This window comes from Anopheles coustani, chromosome 2 (genome assembly GCF_943734705.1).
Source record: "Anopheles coustani chromosome 2, idAnoCousDA_361_x.2, whole genome shotgun sequence".
Classification (NCBI taxonomy): domain Eukaryota; kingdom Metazoa; phylum Arthropoda; class Insecta; order Diptera; family Culicidae; genus Anopheles; species Anopheles coustani.
The window spans coordinates 77,308,528-77,323,131 of NC_071289.1; the positions used below are offsets into that span (position 1 = coordinate 77,308,528).

The following is a 14,604-nucleotide window of genomic DNA, read 5'->3' on the forward strand; positions in this document are numbered from 1 at the left end:
TCGCGTCGAACGGAACAGTCGTATCGCCTGTTTGGGGAGCTGTCCCCAACACTGCTGTGCACGATTACAAAGTATGCGCAGGAAGTTGATGGAAGCATGTACGCACACTACCGAAGGAGCGCATAGAAACCGGCTTAATTGGGGAACCAGCTTGATGGGGCAATGTTTTCGTTTGCGGTGAAGCCGTTTCGGAACAATAGTTTTCTTACAGACTACTAAATCGTGTGATCGAAATCAGAAAGGAGATGCTTGGCTTATTCCATCTAGACGATGCCTGTAAAATTATAAAGTTTATCAAGTCCGCACCGCCCACTTTACTATACAGTCGAGAAGGGGTACCATACATTGCGTAAATTATTTAAACGGAGTTATGGTGTTTAATTGCAAAAAAAGGTTTCGATTTTTAAAAGCCGCAGTAGATCACGACCTTACGTATGCGACCGACACAAACTTAAAGGTGTAACTACGATTGCATACATTCCGGTAACTCCAATGTAGAAGCAACTTTTAAACGACGCCAGCTTTCATCAGTAAACTTGTTGGGCCTCGTGTGCAGATTAGTTTTGTGAATATGATTTTTTACCATGATTCATCAGAAAATAGTTTAAAAATGAAAAATATCAATGAATCTGCTTCTAATAATATTTCAGAACTATTTATTTGCCATGGAACCTCCACCAAATAGATTTGCTAACACAAATATGAGAGTTTCTGAACTAGATGTGGATTTTATGATTGAAGATTATTCACTTTTCACCGCTATGACTCATAGAGAAACTCAGGCTTGGATGATTTTTTGCACTGCCGCATCGCCTCCATGAATCCTTCGCAGGGCTTCATATCGGCTGGCACATCCAGAACACATGCTACGAACCGCTTAATTTCCCACTCGCATTCATCCGAGGCAGCGTGTTTAGCCGGTTGCGTGGAGCTGGTTGCACTAGCCACTTTCGGCTCAACGGGGTTGACGTTACTTTTCTCATCCTTCGTTTCCGTTCCCTCGAATAGTCCTCCAAGCGCACGCCCCATAACTGACCCAATCGCAACCCCACCGGCAGTAGCTGCCATTTGGGATAAAAATCCGGATCCTACTGGTGTATTCGCTTTCGTTTGGGGTTCGCTTACGGATGAAGTTCCGCTTGGTGCTACATTAGGGCTAGAAGTTGGCTCTTTTTTCGAATCAGGTGTTGGCGATTTATTCAATGTAGGTGAAACCGTTTTCTGGCGTGAATCTCGGCGTGGCATTTTTAATCTTTTTCTGATCGTAACGTTATGGCAAAGGATAGTAGCTTACTATGGTTCTAAAGTCATCTGAGAGATATCTTTTAAATTTCAGTATATACTATGACCGTTTTAAAAATAATGCATCAAAGAATGCGTGGGCCAGTCGTATTTATGACGTGGCACATCCCCAATGTTCATTCAACCGTTGGGCGATAATTAGTCAATTCACAGAGCGTACGTCTTCTAGCCAAACAGGGTATTCTGAAGCTATTTAGTCCACTTTCCAAATTAGTTGATTTATTGGATTACCTGAATGCAGGTAAGTTTTCCAAGAACAAAACTCTGTCATTCAAAGTGTTGTTTTTAATTCAAATTTAGGCCAATTTTTAAATTGAGCACGCTTTATAAAAAAACATGAAATGAAAACTAAATCAGCGTACAGACAGCCAAATCTGGAGCTTCCCTGTGAATCTTACCACTGCACATTTATACGTTAGCGGTGCAATATTTGCTCACCTGATACCCTAGAGTTCTTCTCGCCGTGTTTACACTCTGTAGCATCCGGTCGGCGAAGGTATCCCGCCCAGCGGCGCTATCCCCGCCATTGGCTCGCTGGCGCCATTGTGATAAACAGGCTGTATACGCAGAGAAATCTCTGCAATCACAAGTCATTACAAGCCGTTGGTGGAGAAAAAAAATGCGATAAACGAGAAGGACGATAATAAAATTAAAACAATATAGACTACTCCGTTTCTAGTAGGGGCTGGGGGAGGGTTTGGCAGCAGTTATGAAGAAATATGATTGTGAGCAACTTGCGAGAACGGCACACACTCGATTCAGCGACATATTTCACTTCTTTACCTGGCTCATGCGGTTGACGGTGATACTAAAATGTGGTGCTCTTCCTGTTATCTTATCTTTAATGTAGATGGAATGTTTCGTACAAAGTCACCACCCTGATGGAGAAAATTAATAAACGAAACCGTTGTTCTCTACCACGTCACCTCCGGCGTTGACTCTTTAAGACTTTCGAAATGGCCAGTGGCCGTTAGGAATAAATTCTATTCGAGAAATTCTGAACATGGAATAGTTTATGGTTTTATACTAATAGGTGGGCTCATTAGCAGTATGATATGGTTATGCATTGTTGAGCTTCACAATACAATGGTTATCCTCTGGATGGCTCCAAAAAGGGAATTAAAAATAAGTTAAAAGAGAAGTTTTAAACTAGAAATAATACACTATCTTCAAAATACTGGTTTTGGAATGCCGCACAATTCTCGTAACGAGAATCAAGCTTATTAAGAATTTCATATTAGATTTACTTAGCCCTAGTTGTCATGTTTCCAATATGGCCACGAGGGACAGTATGCTTCAATTGGATGCATGAAACATAATTGTTTCAAATAGATCAACTTCCTTTCCTAATATACGTGCGTTTCATCATCCTATCGATAGACAGTTGGTTGATTGTGTTGTCATACAACGGGAGCGCCAGCAGATCTTTCCCGCTCCACCGGAAACCCTTCCCGCACTTCCCGGGAAAACACGTAAGTCATGCGTCCCATTTTCACCCCGTTTTGGCTGTTGTGCCGAGAAGTGCAACGGCAAGCACCGTTGGCACCGGCCGGTGTGCTCGAAATTAGATTACCACGGCAAAGTAGAACGGCAAACAGTTCCACCGAGCCATCCCGTGTGCGGTGATAATGGTACGGTCATGTGCGTGATGATACTACCTCATCCATGAGAGAATTAAAACGATGAAATTGCCACATCTAGGTGCCGGGAAGCTTCACGAGCCCCGGGCGACGACAATATGAGCCATCCGTGATTTATCGTACCTTCTGGTACCAGTGCCCTGCTGGGTGTTTGGACATCCAACATCCTCCTGTCAGCGGTACTAGTAGGAGGCAAATAATAAAGAAGGCAAAGTATAATCATCCTTATCGCGGCACTGCAGTATCTTCCCCCGACAGTCTTCGAATGAATGTCATCTTTAAGCATCAACCTATCTGCTGCCTTTGCAATAGGATGGGCAGACAGGTACGGGAGCTTATTAGATGCCCCATGGGGAAGCGGTGTGGTGGCCTCGACAGGTGACACATTCTCACACATCTAGCCCCCTTACCACCGAAGAGAACGCAGCATACAGTCATCTCGAACGTATTAAGCAAACCTTGTTAACACGTTAGACAAACATTAGATTTACACACGCACACACCAATGGGCCCCATGGTCGTTTCGGTGACAGTGCGGGAAAAGTACCCCACATGGGGCTCCATGCCTTCCATGCTTGTCGCAAGCCCACGTTGGAGGAAATCAAACTGGCCTCAGCCTTAGCTAATCATCCATCCGCCGCAAGACCCTGCTTGCACTCATCAGAAACTCGCGCTCGAGATCCTGCGTGGTCAAAGTGGACACTATCGGGGATATGGGTGCTGTTTGCTTTGTCAGAATCAATATTGCTTTCGGTTTAATTTGTTTAAATCCTATTCCAAAAACAGTAGGAACTCCACCAACCTAAAATTGCACTTTAAAATGCGATCTTCTTGTGGTTTTAATTGTTACTTTGGTCATAATATTAAAAAAAAACGTTATCTAGGTTTCAGCACATTGCTTGCTTAACAACGGTGGGTTTTCCTATACATAGCCTGAAGAGACAACAACAGCTATCTGTTCCTACATACAATCTGGTTACAAAGTGAATGTAGCGCAAAGTCATTGAATTTAAAGTGTATGATAAAACTGCAATAACTGATTTTACTTATTTGATTGGCCTAAAAAAAGGACTCTTGGCAAGTTTTAAGGAGTGCAACTAATTGTGTCAAATTGCAGAAAAAGAGTACGATCAACAATATGGTTTTGTACAGGACGAAATGTAAAGTAAAAAAACTGTTCAAATTATGATAGGAAATAGTTTGAGTAGCAGGAAGATTAAGAAGAATTAAATAAAATTTCATTTTTCTGAATTTGAATGGCGAATGAATAACTGCCAACATGTGACACTATTTTTGCACATTATATTTTAATCTATCAGGTGTAGCATTTTTCAAATAAAGTCTGCTTCCATGGTAATGCAACATATAGTTAGCTTAAGTATTTGTGTTTTTTTCCCAAGTCTTTTATAAAAAAACATGTTTGATATCCTCTGCTTTGTTCAACCATTTTCTGCAGAGTTTTGGATGCTGGAATCGCACTTACGAGCGAGTTAAGCGAGTGATACTTTAGGTTCATGTATTTGCATAGATAATGCCAGATCTCCAATGTCCACCCTCTACCCTCAACCTGTGCCCCAGGGACGTTCCGAGGTGCCAGCACCAGTTTCGTCGTGGCGCAATAGTATCCGTGCTTTTCTTGGCGATAGAACAAAGTCGCGACACTTATACACCATCCTGTGCTACACCTGTGCGCTTACTTACTAATATAGTAGTGAGAAGGGATCGTAGATCATAAAGGTAAAGGTACAGTACTATCACCTCTGGACGAAAGCGTGAAAGCGACCCGGTTCAGGAAAGAAAGAAAAAAACAGCACACGCACGCAGCAAGTGTGTAGCTATCTTATCAATTATCACATATTTGTTCTGTCCCAACACCTATATGCGCGCCAGTTCCACGTATATGGGGAGCGCTGCCTCTTAAGGCTTCGCATCTCGATGATGACATGGCGCGAGCTGTTGGAGAAAACACAAAGCCTTTAGTGGCCGCACCACCAAGAGGGGCCATTACCAACACCGACTAATACAAATGTCACCATCAGGTTAGCGCTCTTCTGCAAGGTTGGAACACGCAAGGGGGGAGTCCGGGGGGGGAGGACGTGGTCCGGGCTCAAGGTACACAAGTGGCTCTTCTGTCTCGCTGTCGGCGGACATTCGGAAGGCTATAGGAAGCTACCGCACTGGCACGTCAGCTCATTTCGTGTCCAAACGTGGTCGAAGTCACATTTCGGAGGTCTCACTCGAAGTTCGGTTTTGGGATCGGTATCCACGCCGGATCTGTTGGGGCTCCCAGAGGAGCAGTTCAAAATGGTGGTTGGAAGAGGTAACATCGTCACCTGTTATTGCGCGCATGGAGCAGAGTTCCGTGCCAGAGGGAGCCACCGTGCGCCGTGGCCTAAAGTGTGTTCAGTTTAACTACTATTGCTGCGTCGTTCGATAGGCTGCCGCCGGTTAGGTTTTTGTTTTATTTGGGTAAATATTGGATTAAGACGACGAGCGAAGTATTTTCCTCGCCGTCATCGCAAGGGCATGGTGGTCGTGGTGCAGGAGAACCGAACATTTGAACGCGCGATTGACACCGGCCGACCACTTCACCGCGCACCAACGTGGGTCCCCAAGACTCGTTGTTCAATCGTTTGTGTCAACATACATGCTTCCCCGTGCTGCCAATGGGCCGCGTTTTGTAGGACTCGTGCCGTCAGGTGTGATCATACCACGCGAGTACCGCATTGGCGAAGGTAACGCAAGGTTCATATCTTAAAATAATTTTAATTTTTTAAGTAGCTGGTTAATTTTTAAATCAATGTGGCAAAGTCACACAGTTCAGGTGAAATGTTGCGCAGAAGTGAAAATCGTACAATTTTTTTTTTCATAACCGGCCACGTTGCTGTTGCGCGCAGACGTAAAATAGCACCTACAACGACGTAGAGCATCCCATTAGCGCGGACATCATAATCGAATATGAAAATAAAGAGAGCTATCCGTCGACAGTAGGGATATAATTCACTGTCATGGAATTGCTCTCTTTATGTACAATTCGATATTCAACAAAAGGCCTGACCGACGCAGTTGCATCATGGCCGCGAATCATCCTATCATGTGACCCGAAGAAAATCGATAGGGAGCGATAATAGGAAAGGCAGTGATATAGTTAATCAGCAAGGTGCACTTGTTTAGAAACTCTTTGTTACGTTCAAAGGCAAAAAGTAAATTAGTTTATTTTCAACAATAGGAAAAATACAACTTTGATGGTCTTACATTTTTATTTCACACCAACCTCTACTTCTTCTTCACTGCATTACCGCAACTCCGACCACGTGCAGGGGTGTAAGCAAACGTACCATTATCCGTAGCTCTCTACACGCCAGCACTCGGATCTTTTGGTAGGTAACAACTATCAGGCACTTAAAATATCATTTATCTCAACCCTTGTTGGTGTGATTATGATTGCTCGGCATTGCAACGATAGGTTAACAAACTGGATACGACATAGAAAACTCTTATCTAAGTGTGCTTCAGTGCGACAAAATGTATCTACGTCCGGCTCGACGACGATGATGATGATGGAACAAACATGTTCAACGTCACATCCAAAACCAATACCGCGGCGAGGTCGGTTTAACAAAGTACGTAAGGTGTGCGCTCTACGTGTTGGAGTTGTATAGTTAGTACGTGGCGCAATCTCGAGTACGCTATCACAAATTATCGCCATCGGAATCGGTAAGCGGGCACCGATAGCGGCAACAGTATGCCAAACGAAGTCCATACAAACCCGTATGAATTTATTGTTTCCCCGCAGGTATGGCCATCATTAAAAGGGTGTATAAAAAGTGTAATTTAATGCGGTAGAAATTTGCTTAAAACGAGTAGAATATTGTTTAAAAAATAAAATGTTTTAAAATAAGTTCCACGCGCTCTGCATTGCTAATGATGTTTGTGGGAATGTTTTTGAATTTGATTTAGAATTTTTAAAATTTGATTTTACTGCATGATCTAGAGAATATTCAACCGCAGTTCATCGAAGTAATTATTTATCACTGAAATCAGACTAAGCTGATCATAAAATACATGTTATTTAAAAGCCGAATAAATGTTTTTTTCCCAACTCTAATTGACTGTATCCGTCTTGGCTGTATCAAGCGTACGAATGTAGTCATCGATCTGTTGCTTGAGCTTCCCATTTTCCACCACCTCATCCGTGGATAGCTCCAAATTGGTCATCGGCGAAATTGCTTTTTCCCGTGCGAACCATTCGCTGATTGCGGCACGTTCATAGGTGAAGCCGTCTGGAAAAATGTAATATCATAATAGATCGCTAACATTCGGTGCTGGCGTTGGTTCAATAAAAGTATCCTACCTTCAGCGAAAACAGGATCTTTCATTAGCTCATGCGTGATTGGGCACGTGAACTCTAGCGGAATGTCGGCAGTATTCACGGCCAGCGCAAACAGCAACGATCGAATGCCGGTAATGTGTGAGTCCAAGCTCAGCTTCCCTATCAGATCCCAAACAACTACGGTACGATCGTTCGATCCGGATGCGATCACCGATGAGTCACTGTTGATCGCCAAGCAGTTGACGTACCGCGAATGCTCCGCTAGGGTTTTCAGGCACGTACCCTGCTGATTCCAGATTTTGATTGTCTTGTCCAGGCTGCTCGAGAAAAGCAACGTTCCGGTTGGGTTGAATCTGTAAAAAGCCTTCTGTGTTAAGCCTTGGGAAACATATTTCTGAACGCTGGTTCCGACGAACTTCAACAACTTACCGTACGCATGTGACGGAACTGCCATGAGCTTGAATAGTTTGCACACAGCTGGCATTCATCACTTCGGTGCTATAAATAGTAGATTGTCCCGCAAAATGCTCCTGAGGGCTGGTGGGTATGAGTCGTGATTTGCGACTACGGTCGATGTTGTTTGGCATAAAGAATACTCTCCAAATCTTGATCAAATGGTCCGTACCACACGTCGCCAGCGTGTAAATCAGCGAGCATTTGTCGGTAGCTACATGAAATAGAAACCATGCATTTAAAATTAGGATGCACCTTGCATATATGCAGAAAGGAATTACTTACGATCAGTGTGAACTATTTTACAAAAATCCGCCGACAATACACCCATGTCATGTGCAGCATCGATCGAACAGTCCGCACATGAAAGATCGTCTTTATGACCAGACGAAAACTTCATTAGTAGCGAAGGGAGGTCAGTTACGAGCTAGAACTTACTTGCAAAATCATTTTCTACCGCATACAGTCTCATATTGCCGAGAGTACACGCTGTTAGCAAAATATCCGAATCGCTGGAAAAGGCTATCGTATGAACGGCTTCATCGTGAACTTTCACATGACTGAAAAATGTTGAATAGGATTGGCCAAGGAGAAAAATAAAGTAAAAAAGAGAACTCCCAGCAACTTACCACTTTAGAGTTTTATTCTGTCTCCATATACAGATGGCACCATTGTCGTCCGAACTCACAATCGTGGCCCCGTTAGGACTAAAGATACAGGCACGAATGGCTTCCCCACCTTGCTGGTTGATGACGTTGGTTATTTCACCATTACTTAGGTTCCACAGGATGACTGTGCCATCGACGGAAGCAGACGCTAGGACCGCTCCCTGGGATGTAGAAGTAGTTACAAACAAATTTAACGATAAATTAAATTGCAGTATTAGTGATAATCGAAACATTTGAGCAGCAGAAAATTAGTTGACGGACCAGACTTATTTACTCAAACGCGAAATTAAATTCCATGCGTGGTGGTTTCTCTGCTTGCGTTAGGGAAGCTTGTGTGAACAAATTTTCACAAATTGCACGACTCCTTTGGACAAAAATAGATTTTTTAAAACTTCTTCTTCTTCTTCTTTCGATATGCGAGTCGGGGTATATCCTCCTACGCTAAGTCGAACAATTTGTTCCCTTACACGTAATCAGAGGCGTACCAACTCTGTCCGAACTCCTATGAAGGGGCTCGTCCTTTAGGACCGGCTAATAATAGCCATATGTCCACCCGCCGGCCACGGGAGGGATAATTCCTTCCGCTGTCAGGACACAAGAACTCGTGGTCCGCTTGATTGACTCAAACAGAACGAGATGTGCGGCAGCTAGGATTTGTCTGACCTGAGCTCCAGCTCGGCGTCACCACGCGGTCGTGCCGTAACCTTACTTTTCCGCTAACCCTTTCAGGAAACTTATGCACTGCTAACATCCGCTCTGATGCACTACCGAACTGAAACTGTTTTAAAACTTCTGATGGTCACGTTGCGCGCGAAACCATGAAAATATCCTTTTCCGGTGCGTGAAAATGTCCCTTCCTGCTAGGTTGTCAATCGGATGACACAAACAAATCATAAATGTCAAAACAAACAACAAACAGTTTGATTCCATTTGCAAAACAGATCGGCTTGCTGCTCATTACTCCGTTTGCCGGCTAGTTTGGTATGCATTTATTATCGTAGTGCGTCAATCTACCAAAAGCATGCGCCTTGAGTGTGTTCTCAATCTTTGATCCTTATTGTTATTGATTGAACTAGTCGGTTGTGTTTAGTTCGCAGAGTCGTGTATGCAGTAACACATTCGTCAACATGAGTAAAAACGAAGCAGAAAATGCATGCTTCTGGTTGTCGAACCAAAGCACCAGCAAGATGGATGTGCTTACGCCACACAAAATGGTCGTTGTATTCCTGATTCAGGAGTATATGCGATTGAAGAAAACTCCCGACAGTGGCACCACCGAGGAACAACCTCCCGCGATCGAGCTGAGCTTCGCTGACAGAAAACGTTTCTGCATGTTGCTACTGAAACTTATCCAGTACCCCGATATGCCGTACAAGGACTTGCATGGGCTGCTGGTGTCCCCAACGTATGGATTACATCCGGTCCATCTGGAGGAGTTTACGAAGCTCATGAAGCTACTGAAATCGGTCGGGATCGATGTGCTGTTCGATCTGTACAACGACATCGATAAGCTCATCATGGACAGCTCAGTTCTGATAGGTATCGTTGGTTTGCATCTACGTAAAGTGTTCGTCACGATGGACAAGATGAATTTCCAGGAAGTGATGGAACTGTATCAAGCTACCATTGCCTACTATGATAAGGGAATGGATGCGATGGAAGCGGAAAAGCAGGATGCTAGTGAAGTTGAAGCATCGCTACAACACAGCCAGTACAAACCAATCGAACCGTCCGACCATGGTACGTTCGCTGCGAAATGGTCCGTCAAACAGTCGGAGTTGTTCGTCGCCCAGCAGACCGCACTTTTGAAGGAGAATGAAGTGAAGGCGCTGCCACCGAATGAGCTGCAGGAACGGTTGGACGAAATCATCCACGATCGGCCACAATATTCGCAAGCGTACTTTCTACAATACTTGAACAATCTGCGTGTGCGTGACGTTAACAATGCTATCCAGGCGCTGCACCGGTCTTTTGACCGCGGTACTACGGCTTCGTCGGCTGCAGTTGCCAACGGCGGCAGTTCGGTACCGGCTGCTTCCGAAAGCTACACTAAAGAGTACCAGTACTGCAATCTAAACCTTGCGATTTTACACTCCCATTTCGGGCACCAGCAACACGCCCTGAAAAGTTTGCAAGAGTGCATCACGCTGGCCCATGACAATGGCGACTTGACGTGCCTTCATCTGGCGCAATCGTGGATTGCCCGGTTAAACAACCACGACACACCCATACCGGAGAAAAATAGTAGCATTAGCGCGATACACGCAACGTCATTGGGAGTGCTGGCGGGTCTGCAGAGTTCGTGCCAAGCAGGCGATGCGTTGCCGTCGAAATTGTTCGGCTTACTGATGTTGAACGACCATCTAAACTGCCAACGATCGATGATGGACCTTGTGGCAAACGGAACCGCGGTTCGCGCGGCTCTGTGGACGGTGTACGGCAAGCACGAGATGGCCTCTCTGTGTGCGCAAATTCTGATGAATGCGGATTTAAAATCTTTGGATAAAATCTACAACGGAGAGGGCATTTGCCAAGTAATCTGCACAATCGCGGTTCGACTAGCGTTTTTAGGCGAGTTTAATTTGGCCATCGTTATGGTGAAACATGCCAAGGATCGTTTTCCTCGCTACCCGCACACGGTTGCTTGGAGCGTAACGGACCACTATATAACGTTAACCCGAGCTATTTACCGAGGCCACTGGGCTGAGGCTATCAATGAGTGTCAGAGGCTACGCTCGTTCGACAAACCACTGGCACTGCTGCAGTTTGCGCACGTGATGCTCGCAAAGCTCGACATCACCACAGCAAAAACGGTCATCCTGCGTCTGCTGAAGAATAGCGACGAACTGGAACCGCTGATCCACGTGCGGGCACTGATACTCTATGCCAACACGTTCATGCCCGCCCATCATGCCGGGGCACTCAGTGAACTCGGCAAGGCCCAAGACCTCGCCCGGAAGTACTATCTCGAGTACGAAGATGCCATGATAGACCTGCACATCGGCTACATTTATCTGGTACATATGCATGTGCCTAGGCAGGCACTGGTTCCTTTAAAATCCTGCCTGGAAACTATCCTCGCAAACGGGCCCATCTATGACAAGTCGCGAGCCATATTCACCTTTGCCCGTGCCCTGGTGGAAGCGGAGGAGAAACAAAACCGACTGGAGAAGCTCGTCACGCTGATGCCGATGCTCGAGGAAGCGATGGAAAACTTCGAAAAGCTTGAGTGCTACAGTAAGGCCAAGGATATGTATATCTACCTAGCGAAGACATTCCACTCGCTCGGACAGCATGATGAAAAGAACCGCTTCGCATACCGTTACCGGGTGCTGCAGGAACAGTTTCCCACCGAATTGCAGTATCTTAATATATTCCACTAGAACAAAAGATCCTCGTGGGCGGAGAATATCATTACCTTCGGCGAAACGCGTACACTCGTCACCCCGTATCGGTGTCCTAGCAGAGGTGAAAAGGCATCCTCCCGGAATCCGCTGCCTGCTGCCCAGCGCCACACACGCACCGTTTTGTCACTGTAATTGCGGTATAACATTTTCAACGTAAGAAAAATAAGAAAAGAAATCCATTAGTAGTGAATGGGAAACGATCTAAATATGCACCCTGCTGTGCATATTGTACATGTTTTCTTAATGGCAAGTGCAAGCTTAACGGTGCATGAGGATGCACCGGAGTGTGAGGAACCTTAGAACGACGTTAATGGATTCTGGTGATAATATCGATAATTTTCATACGTTTCCAAACAACTGTCATTATATGCTACTCTAACTGTACCATAGATTGCAGTATGAATAAAATTACATTCAATGTTTCAACTAAATATACAAGTTCTATGTACACTTAAAATCAGGTTTCCATAATGTGGGATTCAAGCCAAGAATACCTTGGTTGTTTAAACAGACAGTCACAATAGTGATCCAATTTTGAAAAAAAGAATATGTTATTCAAACGACTGATAATTTAAACTATGTTCTGTTAAAAATATCTCCAATAAAATGTTCTTAACTGTATGGAAGTAAGATTAGTGTTCGCTATCGGAAGTAAAATATTGAACGTCCTATTGCTTCATTCATTGGCACCCGGAACCCGGGAATGTTGGTACGAAAAGGAGGTAATATTGATTATTACAGGTGCATGAAGGGAATGGAAAGATGAATAATTAAGCAAAATAACGAAGAATCGATCTAGATGCATCGACGGTCTGCAATATTACTGTTGCTATTTTTGATGCACCTGCAGGAGGACGATAAGGGTTAGCCTACTGGCCGCTTACCTTGACCCTGTCACCAGCAGTGCATTACCATAGAAATCGAGAGACGTGACATCACTTGCATGGGCGGTTAATTTTTGAAGAATTTTCGTTTTCATTGCATTCATGGTGGGTATGAATCGCAAAAAATGGAACACTTCACTATTAAACAATAAATTTAAACTGTCTTCTTTAGCACACAAACAGATGGTGATTGGTTGAGCCCGAACGAGACAATCGGCTCATTACGGAGAAGAAGCTTATTATCTTATCACATCACAAACAGAGCACGATAGCCGACTGTGGATCGAACAACAACCATTTATGTAGTTGAATGTTTTTCGTAAATTGTATAACTACAATACAAACTATTGGTGCACTGAGTCACAGTTCACTGCGCGCTGGCACTTTAGAACATTTTCCACCTTTCCTAGAGGGCACATCCGGTACGTTTGAGCACGCGACCACCGGTAATATAGCCCTGCCCTAGCTACGGAAGCACATACAACTCATCCTTCCCGAGGGGAATGTTTTTGTTTTGCTGCTACACAACTACTAATAAATATCCGCGGAAACAAGTTGTCACTGTTGTCACAGCTTACTATACACTAAGCATACTGCATCGAGCGCCGCGACACCTGTTGTTCGGTGTCCTTTCAAGAAACTTGAATCCCAGCAGGACACCATCACCACCAAAAGTCCACTATTGTGTTAGTGATATCCTATACGAAGGATACTGATTTTTTTTAAACAATCATGCGCATTACGTTAAATTACAACTTCTTTCCTCTGCACTATTTTGGTTTTTTTCGGATCATCAACGCTCTGCTATTGCAATTATTACACTTTGGTGTTGCAATGTGTATCAATGTTTTATTCCCAAATCAATTGTGCCTCCTTTATTTTTCGGTCGCGTCAGTCGTTCGATGTGGAACCTCGCGAGTCTTTTAAGTAGCGTATGCTAGAAGCTCCCATAGCACAGAAAACTCTGTTGTTTCGTTATTTTCATCATGCGTGTATCGCCACAGTTTAAGGAGTCAATCGTTTCGGGTCGCGGGGGAACATTGACGTCTTGCGGATGTTATCCAGGCCCAGATACAACATCACCACTCGCTCCATACCGATACCACCGCCGGCGTGCGGCGGGCAACCATACCGGAATGCATCGATGTATGCGGCAATTTTCGATAGATCGATAGCGTGTAGCTTGGCCCGCTCGATCAGGTACTCCGGATCGTGTATTCGTTGCGCGCCGGATAAAATTTCCTCGCCCCGCATAAACATGTCGTACGAGTTGGAGTACTTCGGGTTGCTCGGATCCGGCATGGTGTAGAAGGGACGAACGGCCAGTGGGAACTTGTCGAGGATGTAGAAATCGGTATCGTACTTTGCCTTCACCAGACGTCCCAACAGCTTTTCGCTCGGCGTGGATAGGTCCTCCTCGTCGTCCATCTGCACGCCAGCCTCACGCAACATTGCTACGGCCTGGGCAAACTCGAGCTTCAGTGGTGGTTCCAGGAATTTGAATGGTTCCACGTTATACTGCTGTCCGACAGCGGCAATTTCCTTTGCATAACTAAAGAGAAGGATAAAAATCAAAGCTAACGATGAATTTTGTGCTCAATAAACCGTAATAAACAAAAATCATACCAGTCACGCAATCCTTTAAACATTTCCGTAAACGTGTTTCCAATCGTGTCCAGTACCTCGTGATAGTGATACTTGAAGGCCATTTCAAGATCCAGACCCACAAACTCAGTCAGATGTCGATGGGTGTTGGAGTCTTCAGCACGGAATACTGCCCCAACCGTGAACACCTTATCGAAATCGGCCGCAATAGCCATTTGTTTATACAGCTGGGGTGATTGTGCCAAATATGCGGAGTCTGCAATTGAAACAAAATAGTGGTAAAAGTTTCAAGGCAATACGTATGTTTGTTGA

The 14,604-nt window shown here is 44.6% G+C and overlaps 3 protein-coding genes across 4 annotated transcripts in view; 1 reads left to right on the plus strand and 2 right to left on the minus strand.

The window, feature by feature from the left end:
* Nucleotides 1-6,956: 6,956 nt before the first annotated feature.
* Nucleotides 6,957-13,087, minus strand: LOC131263242 (uncharacterized WD repeat-containing protein alr2800-like). Its single transcript, XM_058265408.1, has 8 exons — nucleotides 12,688-13,087; nucleotides 11,815-11,929; nucleotides 8,358-8,557; nucleotides 8,167-8,288; nucleotides 8,014-8,103; nucleotides 7,705-7,942; nucleotides 7,297-7,628; nucleotides 6,957-7,225 (listed from the first exon to the last, which is right to left on the minus strand). The coding sequence occupies exons 1-8, from the start codon at nucleotides 12,789-12,791 to the stop codon at nucleotides 7,047-7,049; spliced, it is 1,380 nt and encodes a 459-aa protein (XP_058121391.1). The 5' UTR covers nucleotides 12,792-13,087; the 3' UTR covers nucleotides 6,957-7,046.
* On the plus strand, nucleotides 9,430-12,374 carry LOC131263241 (anaphase-promoting complex subunit 5). The gene has a single exon (XM_058265407.1). The coding sequence runs from the start codon at nucleotides 9,524-9,526 to the stop codon at nucleotides 11,777-11,779; it is 2,256 nt and encodes a 751-aa protein (XP_058121390.1). The 5' UTR covers nucleotides 9,430-9,523; the 3' UTR covers nucleotides 11,780-12,374.
* Nucleotides 13,088-13,522: 435 nt separating the features above from the next.
* Nucleotides 13,523-14,604, minus strand: part of LOC131263975 (aspartate--tRNA ligase, cytoplasmic) — a 210,262-nt gene continuing 209,180 nt past the window's right edge. For both annotated transcript variants that reach the window (XM_058266266.1, XM_058266265.1), the window contains exons 4-5: nucleotides 14,314-14,548; nucleotides 13,523-14,239 (exon numbers count right to left, since the gene is read on the minus strand). In XM_058266266.1, coding sequence (XP_058122249.1) covers nucleotides 13,693-14,239; nucleotides 14,314-14,548 — 782 coding nt within the window. In that variant the 3' untranslated portion in view covers nucleotides 13,523-13,692. The remainder of the gene's footprint in view (nucleotides 14,240-14,313; nucleotides 14,549-14,604) is intronic.

Coding starts and splice junctions, on each gene's coding strand:
- LOC131263241 (XM_058265407.1), top strand. CDS start 9,524: ATGAGTAAAAACGAAGCAGAAAATGCATGCTTCTGGTTGTCGAACCAA.
- LOC131263242 (XM_058265408.1), bottom strand. CDS start 12,791: ATGAATGCAATGAAAACGAAAATTCTTCAAAAATTAACCGCCCATGCA. Junction 8,289..8,357: donor CAGAATAAAACTCTAAAGTG/GTAAGTTGCTGG, acceptor AACATTTTTCAG/TCATGTGAAAGTTCACGATG. Junction 8,104..8,166: donor GGTAGAAAATGATTTTGCAA/GTAAGTTCTAGC, acceptor CTGGTCATAAAG/ACGATCTTTCATGTGCGGAC.